The 14,705-nt window shown below is 43.0% G+C and overlaps 1 protein-coding gene across 1 annotated transcript in view; it reads right to left on the bottom strand.

The window, feature by feature from the left end:
- Positions 1 to 7,496, bottom strand: part of LOC141095864 (uncharacterized) — a 56,090-nt gene extending 48,594 nt beyond the window's left edge. Inside the window, exons 1-3 of the mRNA XM_073582244.1 lie at positions 7,455 to 7,496; positions 7,124 to 7,338; positions 5,656 to 6,734 (exon numbers count right to left, since the gene is read on the bottom strand). Of these exons, the coding sequence (XP_073438345.1) occupies positions 5,656 to 6,693 (1,038 nt within the window). The 5' untranslated portion in view covers positions 6,694 to 6,734; positions 7,124 to 7,338; positions 7,455 to 7,496. The remainder of the gene's footprint in view (positions 1 to 5,655; positions 6,735 to 7,123; positions 7,339 to 7,454) is intronic.
- Positions 7,497 to 14,705: the final 7,209 nt, after the last annotated feature.

Genomic DNA, 14,705 nt, shown 5'->3' with positions numbered 1-14,705 from the left:
TCAAGGGATTCGGGGACTAGGTGATTGCTGAGTATGTACTCTATGTTATATGTTCTATGTACTGTGTGTAATGTACTGAATGTTCTGTATGTTTTTTTTTTTATACTTGACATGCATTGTCTGATGGGACTACTTTCCCATCACCGGCAATGCAGTAGTCCCATCAGACAATGGCTATTTACACAGCAGACACGCACAGATACGCACACACACAGGGACACACAGACGCACACACTCAGGGACACACGCAAACACACACAGAGACACACACACATATACATGCAGACCCCCGCACACACAGACATGCACATAACTTCCCTCCTTTCTAGCAACCACATCCACAGCAAATCCACAGATCCTTTTTACATTTGCGGTTTTGCTGCAGATGTGCCTGACTCAGTGGAAGTCAATGGGTGCAGAAACGCCGCAGATCCGCAAAAAGAATTGACATGATGCAGAAAAAAAACGCTGTGTTTCTGCGCAGATTTTTCTGCAGCATGTGCACAACAAATCTCCATTTCCCATAGATTTACATTGGCTGTGCACTACACTGCGGATGTGATGCAAATCCGTGCTGCCAAAAACGCTGCGGATCCGCATCTAAATCTGCAACATGTGCACATAGCCTAAAAGCTTTGAGAGGTCGCAATTTTTGTGACTTTTGGCATCTTTTCACCAGTTTCCCAATCTACGCCTAAATGTGCAGAGTTGAGTCATGGTGGGGGCATGACACCACAGGTCGCCTGATTTATAATCAGCTGTGGCGTTGCATACACCAGAAGATACATGCCACTCGCCAATATAAAAAAGAGGGGAAAAATCCTGCCTCCTCTACCCCTTAATAGCCAGGTCATCTCTCACTGTATTTCCCCGTCGTCTCTGAATACATTAGATGTAGATGTAAATGTATTTTTTAAATTTTACAATTTTATCTGGGCATAAGGCGTGTGTGACATGGTCAGACAGATCCTGTTTAATTTATGAAGGAGGGACTCTAAAACTCACAAAGCCTATGCGGACAATGCAAGAACTGCCAAAATATTAGAAGGAAGACCCTGTATTAGACACAAAAGGAGGGCCTCATACACATTATGTTAAAATTGTTAGGTTTTGGGACTCCTAGACTCATAAAGCTTATGAACTAGCAAGAGTTTCCAAAAATTACGAGGGATTGCAATACACCCTGAAAGTCACATAGAGGAGGGCCTCGGAACACATTTTTTTCCCCATTTTTGAATCGTGGGACTCAGACTTGTAAAGCCTATGCACTAAGTGCAAGGGCTGAAATACATTTACCCCGGGGGGGTTAGCATATTTAAAAGGAACCTGTCACGTTGTTTTTCTGCAATAAGCTGCGGCCACCGCCTTTCAAGGCTTATCTAGAGCATTCTATAATGCTGTAGCTAAGCCCCCGATCTAACCTGAAAGATAAGAAAAACAAGTTTTATTATACTCACCTGGGGGCGGTCCGGTCCGATGAGCGTCGCACGTCCGGGTCCGGTGCCTCCCATCTTCTTGTGATATTATCATCTTCCTTGCTTCGTATCATGGCTGCTGTGCAAGCGTACTGATCTGCCCTGTTGAGGGCAAAGTACTGCAGTGCGCAGGGCCTCTCTGACCTTTCTCAGCGCCTGTGCACTGCAGTACTTTGCTCTGCCCTCAACAGGGAAGTTCAGTATGCCTGCGCAGGAGCCGCGACATGAAGCGACGAGGATAACGACATCACATGAAGAAGGGAGGCGGCAGATCCATACCTGCGAGACCCATCGGACGGACCACCCCTGGGTGAGCAAGATAAAACTTGTTTTCTTATCTTTCAGGTTAGATCGAGGGCTTATCTACAGCATTATAGATTGCTGTAGATAAGCCCCGAAAGGCAGTGGCCGCAGCTTATTGCGGAAAAGCGATGTGACAGGTTCCCTTTAAATGTAAGAGAATTGTAGCGGAGGCATCATACACATCCTGTAAAATTATGAAGGAGGGCATCATACCATACACAACCTTCAAAAATTAAGAGGGAAGGTTGAATGATGACTCTCTAAATATTATGAGTGAGGGATGCTTAATGACTCTCTAGAAATTTGGAGTGAGGGTCGTATGATGACCCTTTAAAAATTTGTAGTGAGGGCTGCATGATGACCCTCTAAAAATTTGGAGAAAGTACCACTGTTCAGCAAAGCATCCAGATGAAGCAGAGATGGATTACAGCGTGGGACAAATGGATTATCATCGAACAAGTGAGGAATATGATTTTTTATTATTTTCATTTTTACAGTAATAAATGGCAAAATGAGGGTGGGGTGTGTTTATTTCAATTAAAATACTTTATTCTGGCTGTGGACTTTTTACAATTTGACTATGGGGTAAGTAATTGAGGCGTCTTGTAGATGCTTCTCCATTACTAACCCCTGGACTTGATGTCAGCTGACAATACAAAGCTGACATCAACCCAACCCTATTACCCCACTTGTCATCGCACCAGAGTAAGTGGGAAGAGTGAGGCTAAGGGCCAGATTTGGAACATCTTATGGATGCACCACTTCCGGGGCTGCTGAAGGATGATGTTGGTAGCTTGGGAGGGAGGCCGATATCAATGGCTCTTTCCCTGGCTAGAAATCTCAGCCCACAGCTGTCTGTTTAGCCTTTACTGGTTAGAATTTGTAGGGGGATGCTAGGTCATTTTTTTCTGAGGTTTCTGAGGTCCAAATTATAAACAGATCGTCAATAAAGCGTCTATAGAGGGCTATCCTGCCAACCGCCAGCGGGAACTGCACGATAAAAGTGGATTCAAAAGACCCCATAATTTGGACTGGCTCAGAATTGGAAGCTATTGAATTTACCCAGTCTTTGAACCAGAATACTTGGGGCCTCTATTTTTCCTCTAATACCTCCACTACAGGAATTCAGTTCCTGGACCTTATGATCAATGTTGATCATTCTGGTAAAATTTCGACATCCACTCATTTCAAGAAAGTAGATGTAAATAGTTATTTGAACTTTTCAAGTGGCCATCTCCCGAAATGGATTTCGAATATTCCCTATGGGCAGTATTGGAGAATTTGAAAAAACTGTACAAATAATATAGAATTTTTGAAAGAGGCTAAGATTTTGGAGGATCGGTTTGTAGACAAAGGCTATCCCAAAAAATTTTTGAAAGATGCCTTTAATAGGGCTAATAATCTTTCACAAAAAGATTGCATTGAAAAAATTAGCAACTGAAGTAAAAATAAAATTGAACTTCAGAAAAAGGCTGAACCTCTGGATATGGCGAAATGGAGCCTGGTTACCACCTATAACCAGTGTTTTCCATGTAAGACCCCTAAATGCTTATGTTGCACATCAATTACGAATGGGGTACAATATTTTGAATCCCGGACTACTGGCGCAAGTTTTAAAATCAAGGGTCACGTCACCTGCCAATCAAGCTATGTCGGGTATATGCTGCGTAGCCTTTCTAAACATTTTTCGCATACACACAATAAAAATCCCAGTTTATTAAAACTCACAGTCATTGAACACATAAAGGAGGACGTGACCAATCGTTATGAAAATCTCATTAGGAGGGAAAGTTATTGGATTTTTAAATTGGGCACATTGGCAACAGATGGGTTAAATTTGACTATTGAGAAACCTTAGGGAGTTATATCTTTTTATATTTTTTTACATAGTATACTTTTACATAGTATTTTATTAATCTGTTTTTTAATTTATATGTATTTATGTTTTATTTCCCCATTTCCCCATTCCTATGTGTTTATTTCTTATAATTTCCCATGTTTTAATCATCATGATGCACTGATTACTTGTTACCTCGGATTGGCTATCGTCTCTTTATATACCTCCCCTTGATGTAACCCATGTACTGCCACCTGAGGAAGACAGATGTTTCTGTCGAAACGCTTTGTGCTCCTTCTGACCAGGCTCCACCAGTACTGCACATGTGTATATAGGCATAGAATCTTTAAAGAGGCTATACAGGTTTTTTTTTATTTAACTATGTTCCTAAAAACTAACAGGCATGTATTTACTAAGTACCTGCCTGGTGTACCCGGTGCGAATTTAGACCGCTCCTGCCTGTGATTCAGCTACCCCATGGCAACAGAACAGCTCTTCTTCTGGACAGCTCTGTCAACATGATGTGACTACTGGTATCTCGCTGACTGCTGACTTCCCGCAGTTAGGCAGCAGGGAGTCGGCTGTCAATGAACATGACGCCGACAGTCATGAGCCGTCAACAAAGCAGAACAGAAAAGAAACCGCTGCTCTGTTGATATGTCACATGAAATCACTTTGTGCCATCAGAGATTGGTGCCTGGTTGCTTACTACCTGTCTATTAGATCTTAGGCACATTGTAAAAAAAAAAAAGTCCTGGATAACCCCTTCAATAGTCACATTTTTTTATATAGTGTATTGAAGAATGACAGGGAAGTCCCACTATGAAATATTGTAAGTGCATTATCGCTTTTCTCAGTTTCTGCGGATTACAAAAATACTGACCAAAATACTTTGAATATACTTGGCGTGATGGTAGCCTTAAGCTTTATTCACACGCCAATGCTTGTCGTCAAGGTGCTGTTAGTGTTTCCACTGATAGCACTATGACATATTACATCCCATTTTCTTACTGACGTTAGTTTTTTGACTAACTAACTGCATATAAAAATTAACAAATGTCTGACTTCTGTCTGTTTTGAGGATGGAACTCTCTGAAATGTCGGGAAACATGTTTTTTCACACAAGATAAACAGATGACACAATGATGACAAAAATTACTGGAAAACGGAGCATCACACTGATGAAAAATGACCAGGCCCATTGAGTTTGCCTATAATCTGACTTTTTTTATCCATAGGAATACGAATTTCAAGAGGCAAATGCTAACTGCCATAAGAAAGCTAAAATAAAATCCAGCTCACCGCGATTGCATCTTGAGGTTGTTCGGAGCCCAGAAGTGCCTTGTCAAGGCGTGGAAAATGCAAAATGAAGAGATTCCAGCTTCAGGAACTATGATTCTTTATTCACATAAGCAATTCAGAGGGCATACACAGTCAGCAATGCAAATTCACGTGACCCGCATCATGATGAAGGGTGCGCAGACACCTGAAACGCGTGACTGTGTATGACTGTGTATGTCCTCCAAATTTTTTATGTGATTAACACTAGGACTACTGGACTCGTGACCCCGCCTAGAACTACTGAAAGGAGTCATTTTGACTCCTTGCTTGTTTTCGTTTATTTTTAGAGTTTCATTTGTGGTTATTTATTAATAATTATATTTTTTGTAATGTATTATTATTGTGAGATCCAACAGTAATGCTCTTGATTGTTTTTTTTCTGCTTTTCTTATTTTTCTACAGAAAATAACAATAATTATAATAGACGTTTTTCAAACATTTTTTTTTATTCAAGTGCACACATATAAACAACAACTGAAGAACAAAAAGCAGAGAAAATGTAGGTGGAGGAGCATAAAAATGAAAATATGGAGCAGAATTCACCTTCTAAACATTTGGTGTTTCGCATTTTAGGCATTGCCTTTGATTTATGGCAGTACATTGCCCACACAAAGACTTACCACAAGTCTTACAATTGCCGACAGATCTATTTTTCTTGCACTTTTCTTTGATCTGGCAAAATTTTGTTTGAACCATCACTTCTGAGCATGTAGAAACTTGGGACGTGGAACCCTTTTCCCTATCTGTGACATAAGGACCACTCAACTCTCTCACAAGCGTTTGCAAAAATGCCTTGCGTGACATTTTTTGGTGGGTAATCTCCTTGAATATTATCCATGCATTTATACCCGCAAAGTCTAAGGCATTTTCAAATGCATGAACAGGGTCAGCTAAACGGTCCTCAGCACGGCGTGTGTCATCTTTGCCTAGATAAGGGAAGCCATTTGCCAGATATTTGCTCTCCTTATCAACAGCTAGCCAATATTTGTGGCCATATTTATCTGGTTTGGAAGGCATGTACTGCGTGAATGGACACCTAGTTTTGCTTGGGAAAAGTTGCTCATCCACCGTTATGTATGGGCCAGGTTTGTAACACGCAATACAATTTTCAATAAACCTGTCCCACACAGTAGAAAATAGAGCAAACTTGTCCGTTTGCTGTCTCTCCGATCGAGTAGATTTCTCATCAAATCTGAGAAACCTCATAATTTCAACAAAGCAGTCCCTAGACATTGTCGCTTTGCAAAACGGTATTCCCCAGTCATTACACCAAATACTGCTAATCGAGTGACGGTCCGTGCCAGATATTCCACGAGCATAGAATATCGCAATGAATGCATCTAGCTCCTCATCGGATAGAGTAAACTGTAAATTATTGTTCCTGCATGCTTCTGCAAGCGTACAGTTCTTTATATGTGTCAATATATATGAATCAAAAAATAAACGCCATGCGCTCAAAGGACTATCGATAATGATATTTCTTCTGGCGTATCCTGTAGGGCCAGGTGCTTCTCGAAGAATATTTTGGCTGGCACGCCTACCAGGCAAGTGTTCTCCAATTTCAACAGGTTTCCATTGAATACCATCCGCTGAAACTAGTATTCCTTCAGATTCGCCTTCTCTGGTGTTTGTTGTTGCATTACCTTCGCCGCCATCGTTATCTGTTGTTCTTTCATTTCTGGGACGTTTTGCTGATTTTTTCTGTCCACGACCAGGAGGATGGTCACGAGGCAACATAACTGCATGAGCCCGATCCCCAGTTGATGTGCTTGGAATATCTGGAAAAAAAGTTGATGAATATTTAGAATTTTTGTTTTGTAAGGGTCCGTGCACACTGGCTGGATTAGCGGCGGAATATCCGACCGGATATTCTCACCACAATCCGGCCCGTACCTGCCCGCTCAGGTACAGAGCGGAGTTTCATACCTGAACCCCGGGCTGGAGCCGCTGTCTGGGACGGAGCCATGCTCGCGCGTAAGCAAGCGCTGCTCTGTCTCTGACAGCGGCTCCAGCCCGGGGTTCGGAGCGGAGCTTCAGGCATGAGCGGGCAGGTACGGCCTGTATTGCGGCAAGAATATCCAGATGGCTATTCAGCCAGAATTCTGCTAGTGTGCACAGGCCCTAACTCAGTGTGTGGAAAAACAAATAAATACACATAACTACTTACCTTCTGGATTTGTTCCTTCTGAGTCTTCAGATTCACTTGATATGTTCTAAGGAATGAAATCTTCATCACTGTCAGAATCAAATACATGTTCCTGCAATTCGGATTCGGATTCATCCTCCGGTATGGATTGCAAAGTAGCCAGAATATCCTGAGGCTTTATCAAACGTCTTCTCTCCATATTCCTCACAAATTCCATAATTCTATATAGTTCCCTGCTGAAAAATAGAAATGAAATGAAAACTAAAAGAAATAATAACTGTTCTGCCACCTTCAAAAGTAGGTGGGCTGAATCAGTTGACAGACAGCTAAACTATTTCATAACAATTCATACCTGTATGAGTCTTCAGAGCTCCTATGTCTGCGTCTGTTCTCTTTGTCTCTTCAGCTGAACTGAAAGTAAAGTTACTATCCAGAATACTGTCTCCTGCTAGGACCTTAGAAAAACACCACCCTTCATTAGCATAAGATAAGAGCCTAGAGTAAACAAGCTATTTTGTTCAGTATTACACAGTAATACAAGCAGGTAAAACACAAGGAAAATGTGAAAAGTTGACATGTAAATTGAACTACATCTATATGAACATCAGGGTAAATAAGACAGAGTGAAAAAATTATGCACAAAACTTTATAGCAACATTTAGTGACAAAAGGACCTCAAAATATAGTAGGGAGTCAAAATGACTCCCTTCAGTAGTTCTTGGTAAATTTTGAAAAAAACACGCAAATTTTTCACCAAAATTATTTATTCTCACAAAATCTTTTTTCACATCATATTTGAGGAAAAGTCACCGAGTTTCAAGCCGGAATTCTGAAAAATGTAGTCACAGAAGAGAAATAAAAAACGAAAGGGGTCAAAATGACTCCATCAGTAGTTCTAGTGTGAATCACAATTCGTGGAGCTGGAGTCTCTTCACAAATTCTAATTACTCCTTATTAAGGAAAAATTCCTTCCCCATGTTTCAGATATTGAATACCCATAACCTGGAATCTTATTTTTATATAAGTCCAGAAATATTTGGACAGCGTCCGAATCTTTGTGATTTCAGCTCTGCATGCCATTATTTTGGATTTAAAATGAAACAACTAAGATAAAATTGAAGTGGAGACTTTCAGGTTTAATTAAAGGAGTTGAACAAAAATATCGTGTAAAACGTTTAGGAATTGCAACCATTTTTCTATAAATTCAAGCAAAAAAATAGGCCTAGATAGATGGCACTTTCAACAAAAAATGTATCATCCAAAAAGATTACGGAAGCAAATAGCGATAAAAGTAACACTGCTTTATTAGAGTCAATACAAAAACACAGACATATAGACAATCTTAAAAGGAGATGAATAGCCAATAAAACACCACTAAGTACATATGCAATCTAATATAGAGATAGTATGCCTAGTGCTGGAAATGGAAAGTTCGGATGGGAAGTATCAAATGAGTTTAATAAACTAGATGTTCAAGAATGTAAGTGCGCCATTAAAGCATAAATTGAAAATATTTTAGTTAGGTACATATTACACTCCACAATAGTGTTAGAGCCAAATCGTATGGTTAAATATATCACCCTCCAGTGATGAATAAGCAGGGCCTATAATCTCAAAAGATCTATGTAAGGGCATTACTTTAGATACTGCATAAGATTGCCTCCATAAATATACACCTAAGTGTGGTTATACCCCAGTAAAATGACTGGGGTTTGCATTCATCACAAGGGACGTCCGATAGAAGAACTGGCCCTCAGACCATCAAATGAAGTACCCCAGATTTCAATGTGTGATAGTAAAGTAACGTCACAATAGGGTGCTAATATAATCTAAAAATGGCACACACATCATAAATGAAAGCAATACCATCCAGTTAAATCAGATTACTGCATGTGCAAAATAAAGAGTAGCCAGAGTGTACTCCCTAAGGATCCTGCATAGCATTGCTCCCATTCCCTAAATATGCCATGCCAGCCCCATAGGACAAATAATGCATACGACCTGAGTGGTGCAATGATCCCCCGACGTGCGTTTCGCGTGAGCTTCGTCCTGGGGGGTAAGTGACTTTAACTTTAACTTTACCAGAAATAAAATGTTCATTTTTAATACTTTGTAGAGAATCCATTGCAGGCAATGACTGCTTGAAATGTGGAAGCCATGGACATCACCAAACGCTGGGTTTCCTCCTGTCAGGAACACCGCACTGCACTAGCTCACTGAGCCAGTGTGCGTGTCCTGAGTACAAAATCGGTGCTCAAAGATACCTGTGGAGCGGGGCAGCAGCGATGAAGATGCGTGCTTCAGACTAACAGGGCCTGAAGCGCGTGACTGCTGGGGGCGTGGCCTAAGCTCCACAGAGCTAGGAGCTGAAGGAAAACTCCTAGAAAGGTAACTGCGGGACAAGTTACCAAGGGGCATAGGCAGAGACATAAACCAGATTAAGCTGGGGTCAAAGCACGAGATAGCACAACAATGCCAAAGGGTTAGACAGAACGGATAGTCAGGACGTAGCAATAGATCAGAAAACCAGAACGGGCAATAGATGGTACAATAGGGACAAACTGTAACGGAGTAATGATAGCCAAGCCAGGAGGTCAGAACCGGAGAAGATGATAGTACCAAAACATGAAACAGAGAACAGAGAGAGGGGACAGACCGGGCCATTCACGGGAATCAAACAAGCAATGCAGACACACAGCCAGAATAACAGTATAGCTGACAGGAAATCCTAGTCTGGAGTGAGCATAAATACCCCTCCCAGATCCAAAGAGAGGCCGGCAAAAGTTAACCCTGTGAGAACAGGACATTAACCATGTCCTAACCATGACAGTACCCCCCTCTTAATGGGGGCCACTGGACCCCCAAGTTTCTCAGGGTATCTGGCATGAAAAGCCTGCACCAGTCGATCAGCGTGCACCGAACTGACTGGAAGCCATGACCGATCCTCAACGGAATATCCCTTCCAATGAATAAGGTAATGAAGTCTCCGGTGCACCCACTGTAAATCAATGATGCGCCCTACCTCGTACTCCAGTTGACCCTCTACCAACACTGGTGGAGCCACAGATGAGGGAGCTTCTGTAACTGTCCCCACAGGTTTTAATAGGGACCTGTGGAAGACGTTAGATATTTTGAAGGAGGTGGGCAACTGTAATCTGTATGCCACCGGGTTGATCACCTCTACAATCTTGTATGGGCCAATAAATTTTGGGCCCAACTTCATAGAGGGTATTTTAAGTTTGATGTTACGGGTGGACAACCAGACTTTTTCCCCCACTATTAACGTAGGACCCAACCCCCTCCTCCTGTCCGCAAAATGTTTGTACTTCTTCTGGGCTTTGGAGATGTTCTCCTGAACCTCCCTCCAGAGGGTTTTTAACTGTTGTACCATCCCCTCGGCACCAGGGCAATCCGAATCCATACGAGAAAATTCCCCAAACTGTGGAACAAACCCATAATTGACCTGAAAGGGAGACTTTCTGGTAGACTGATTAATACGACAGTTGAATGCAAATTCTGCCATGGGCAATACCTCACACCAGTCTTCCTGTCTGGAGGAGGCCAGGCATCTCAGAATCTGCTCCAACGACTGGTTGGTGCGTTCAGTCTGTCCGTTGGATTCCGGGTGATAGGCAGAGGAGAATGACAACGTAACCCCCAACTTCATACAAAACGCTCTCCAAAACCTGGCCACAAATTGCACATCCCTGTCCGACACCATGTTCACGGGCACTCCATGCAATCGAACAATGTGCTGTATAAACAAACGGGCTAAGGTTTCAGCAGATGGTAAGGCAGGTAATGGCACAAAGTGGGCTTGCTTAGAAAATCTATCAACCACTACCCATACCACTGAGTTGCCCTTGGAAGATGGAAGGTTAGTGATAAAGTCCATGGATAGGTGTGTCCATGGTTTATCCGGAATTGGCAAAGGCACCAATTCCCCAGCCGGACCTGAGAGCTTTTAGAGCGCGCACACACCCCACAAGTATTTACAAACCTTTTTATATCAGTACCCATAGAGGGCCACCAAAAACCCTTAGCTACTGCCCCCCCGGGTAGCTGCAATACCAGGGTGTGCACTTAACACAGAATCATGAAATTCTTGAAGGAGTGTGAGACGGAATTGTTCGAGTACAAACAATTTACCTGAGGGTTTATTCCTGGGAGCTTGTGCTTCCAGAATCTCTCTCTGTAACTCAGAGGAGATTTCGGCTACAACCACTCCCGGTTGAAGAATGGAGGAAGGAGATTCTGGAGGGGACACAGAATCAAAACTTCGGGATAAGGCATCCGCCTTTACATTTTTAGACCCTGGTCGGAACATGATGGTAAAATGAAATCGAGAAAAAAAAAGTGCCCACCGAGCCTGTCTGGGGGTCAATTTCTTAGCAGACTCGATATAGGCCAGGTTTTTATGATCAGTGATGACCGTAATGGGATGAGCGGCCCCCTCCAAAAAATGCCTCCATTCTTCGAAGGCCAATTTAACCGCTAACAATTCCCTGTTACCAACATCATAGTTTCTCTCGGCCGAAGAGAACTTCTTAGAGAAAAAGGCACAGGGTTTGAGGTTAGTCAGGGTAGAGGGGCTCTGTGACAATACTGCCCCCACCCCCACCTCTGAAGCGTCGACCTCGACGAAAAAAGGTCTTGACAAATCGGGTTGTACCAACACAGGGGCTGTGGTAAAACATTTCTTTAATGTAAGGAAGGAATTTTTTGTGGGCACGGACCAATTTTTTACATCTGCCCCTTTAAGAGTGAGGTCCCTCAAGGGTTTCACCACCTGCGAGAACCCTTTAATGAACTTCCTATAATAATTAGCGAAGCCCAGAAATCGCTGCAACCTCTTCAGGTCATGAGGCTACACCCAATCGGTAATGGCTTGAACCTTCCCTGGATCCATGCGGAATCCCTCCCCGGATACAATTACACCCAGAAAAGACAGTTCTTGCATAAAAAATGAGCACTTCTCCAGCTTAGCATACAAATGGTTCTCCCGGAGTCTCATAAGAACCGTACGTAAATGGTGTAACTGACTGTCTGACTGTGTGACTGACTGACTGTCCCCGGAGTATATCAAGATGTCATTCAAGTAGATGACTTCAAAACACCCAATCAAGTCAGAGAAAAACAACATTAATGAAGTTCTGAAAAACAGCAGGGGCGTTAGTGAGGTCAAAGGGCATAACCAGGTTTTCAAACATACCCTCAGTTGTCAGGAACACTGTCTTCCATTCATCCCCCTCCCGGATCCTTATAAGGTTATAAGCCCCTCGTAGATCGAGCTTAGAAAACCATTTGGCCCCCGTGAGTTGGTTGCATAGATCAGGAATCAACGGGAGAGGGTACGTGTTCTTAACAGTAATTTTGTTCAGTTCCCGAAAGTCGAGGCACGGTCGCAACCCACCATCTTTTTTCTTTACAAAGAAAAACCCCGCTGCCACGGGTGAGACCGAGGGCCAAATATGCCCCTTGCGAAGGCTCTCTTTAATGTTCTCTTTCATAGCTTGGCGCTCAGGCCCGGACAAATTAAACAAACGAGCCTTGGGTAATTTGGCTCCAGGTACTAAATCGATAGCACAATCAAATTGTCTATGTGGTGGGAGCGCCTCGGCCTCGCTTTTGGAAAACACGTCTTCAAAGTCTCTCAGGTACTCCGGAATACTCTCCAGACCGACAGACGACACAGATACAAATCTTACCGGATTGACAAAAGGAACCGGGTTACAACACAGACCATTATCATTACATCCCCATCGGATGATCTCCCCCTTCACCCAATCAATGAGAGGATTGTGGCGTTGCAACCGGGGCATCCCCAATACCATCCCCAATGCCAGAGCGTCCTGCAAACGGTCAGACAGGCCCCTGCGGAACAACCCCCTCAGGGCGTCGTCGTTCCAGGATACTTCGGCAGTCCAACGTCTAAATTCTGAGCAGAACCTGTTGTGAATTCATTTTCCCCTTCATCACTGAGGTCTGGTGAACTCCCTATTCTGGTAAAGGAAGGTAATGAGCCTGATTATCAGGCACCTGAGTCTAATGAGGATGACTGGCTGAGTGGAGTCACGGACTGGATGTAAGGCTGCCGACACCCTTCTGCACTGCGGGTCAATTCTCTGTGGACTTCTAGGACACCAGTCTGATTCCTGCTCCTCTAAAGCTAAGTTTTTTGCTTTGCCTGTTGCATTTCTGTTTTGCTTTTGTTTTCCTTGCTTTTCTGGATTCTGCCATTCCCTGCTGGGGTGAGCTGAATCTCCTTTTGCCTGTTGCTCTGTCTTCAGAATATTCCTGAGTACTGACATAGCTTTTTGAAGCCTAGCGTCTTCAGGGCCTTTTTCACTGTCAGTCTGTTGGCGCTTATTTTCATAGGGTTTTTCACGGATTGCAGACAGCAGCCTTCCTGTCCTTTCCTATGTAGTTAGCTTGGGCCCTGTCTTTGCTCAGTCTATCTTTCTGTCTGTGTTAGTGTTTTCATCTTGCTTCACCGTCATTATATGTTGGGGGCTGCCTATTGCTTTGGGGTCTGCTCTGGGGCAGTTTAGATTTCCCCTTTCTTTCTTTAGGCCTATTTAATTCTCCGGCTGTGATCGAGGGGTCTAGGGCATCGTAGGAACCCCCCACGGCTACTGCTAGTTGTGTTGATAAGTTCAGGGATCTGCAATCCGATAGCTGCCAACTTCTCTGGTTTTCTGGACTTAGCTAGCATTTCTGTTTTTGCCTCCTACGGTGACTCATTCATAACAGAATCACCCGCCATACCGCAGATCCTAGGGTACTCAATAGCAGGAAAGAATTGTGCCTAAAAAAAAAAAATATATATATATATATATGTGTATATTCTTTCCTCTATATCTCTGAGGCCGTAGGGGGAATTTTTTTTTCTTTCAATGGAGATAAAGCAATTGTCTGATCGTGTGGATTCGGGAGCAGCGCTAAACCTAATGGACTTGGATTTTGCTAAACGTTGTGGATTTCCGATGACACCTCTGCAGACACCTATCCCTTTGAGGAGGATTGATGCTACTTCTTTGGCTAAAAATAATCCTCAGTTTTGGACCCAGGTGGTCATGCGGGTCGCCCCAGACCATCAAGAAAATTGCAGATTTTTGGTGTTGCATGGTCTGCATGATGCCGTTGTTCTGGGGTTTCCCTGGTTGCAAATTCATAATCCAGTTTTGGATTGGAAATCTGTGTCTGTGGTGAGTTGGGGTTGTCGGTGTGCCTTTAGTGAGGCTCCGGTTTTTTCCACCTCTCCTCAGTCGCATGATGTTCCTGACTATTTGGCGGACTTTTATGATGTATTTAGTGAGAATGAGTCTGCTTCCTTGCCTCCTCATAGGAGTTATGACTGTGCAATTGAACTAAGCCCGGGGTGTAAATTTCCCAAGGGTCGGCTCTTCAATTTATCTGTATCCGAGCATGAGGCTATGCGGTCCTATATTAAGGAGGCGTTGGAGAAGGGTCATATTAGACCATCCTCTTCACCCTTAGGTGCCGTTTTTTTTTTTTGTGGCCAAAAAGGATGGTTCCTTAAGGCCTTGTATTGATTATCGTGCCCTCAATAAAATTACTATTAAATATCAGTATCTGTTAC

The sequence above is a fragment of the Dendrobates tinctorius genome, unplaced genomic scaffold (genome assembly GCF_039654945.1).
Source record: "Dendrobates tinctorius isolate UK_male_01 unplaced genomic scaffold, ASM3965494v1 ptg000070l, whole genome shotgun sequence".
Classification (NCBI taxonomy): Eukaryota; Metazoa; Chordata; class Amphibia; order Anura; family Dendrobatidae; genus Dendrobates; species Dendrobates tinctorius.
This window is presented reverse-complemented; position numbering and strand designations above follow the sequence as displayed.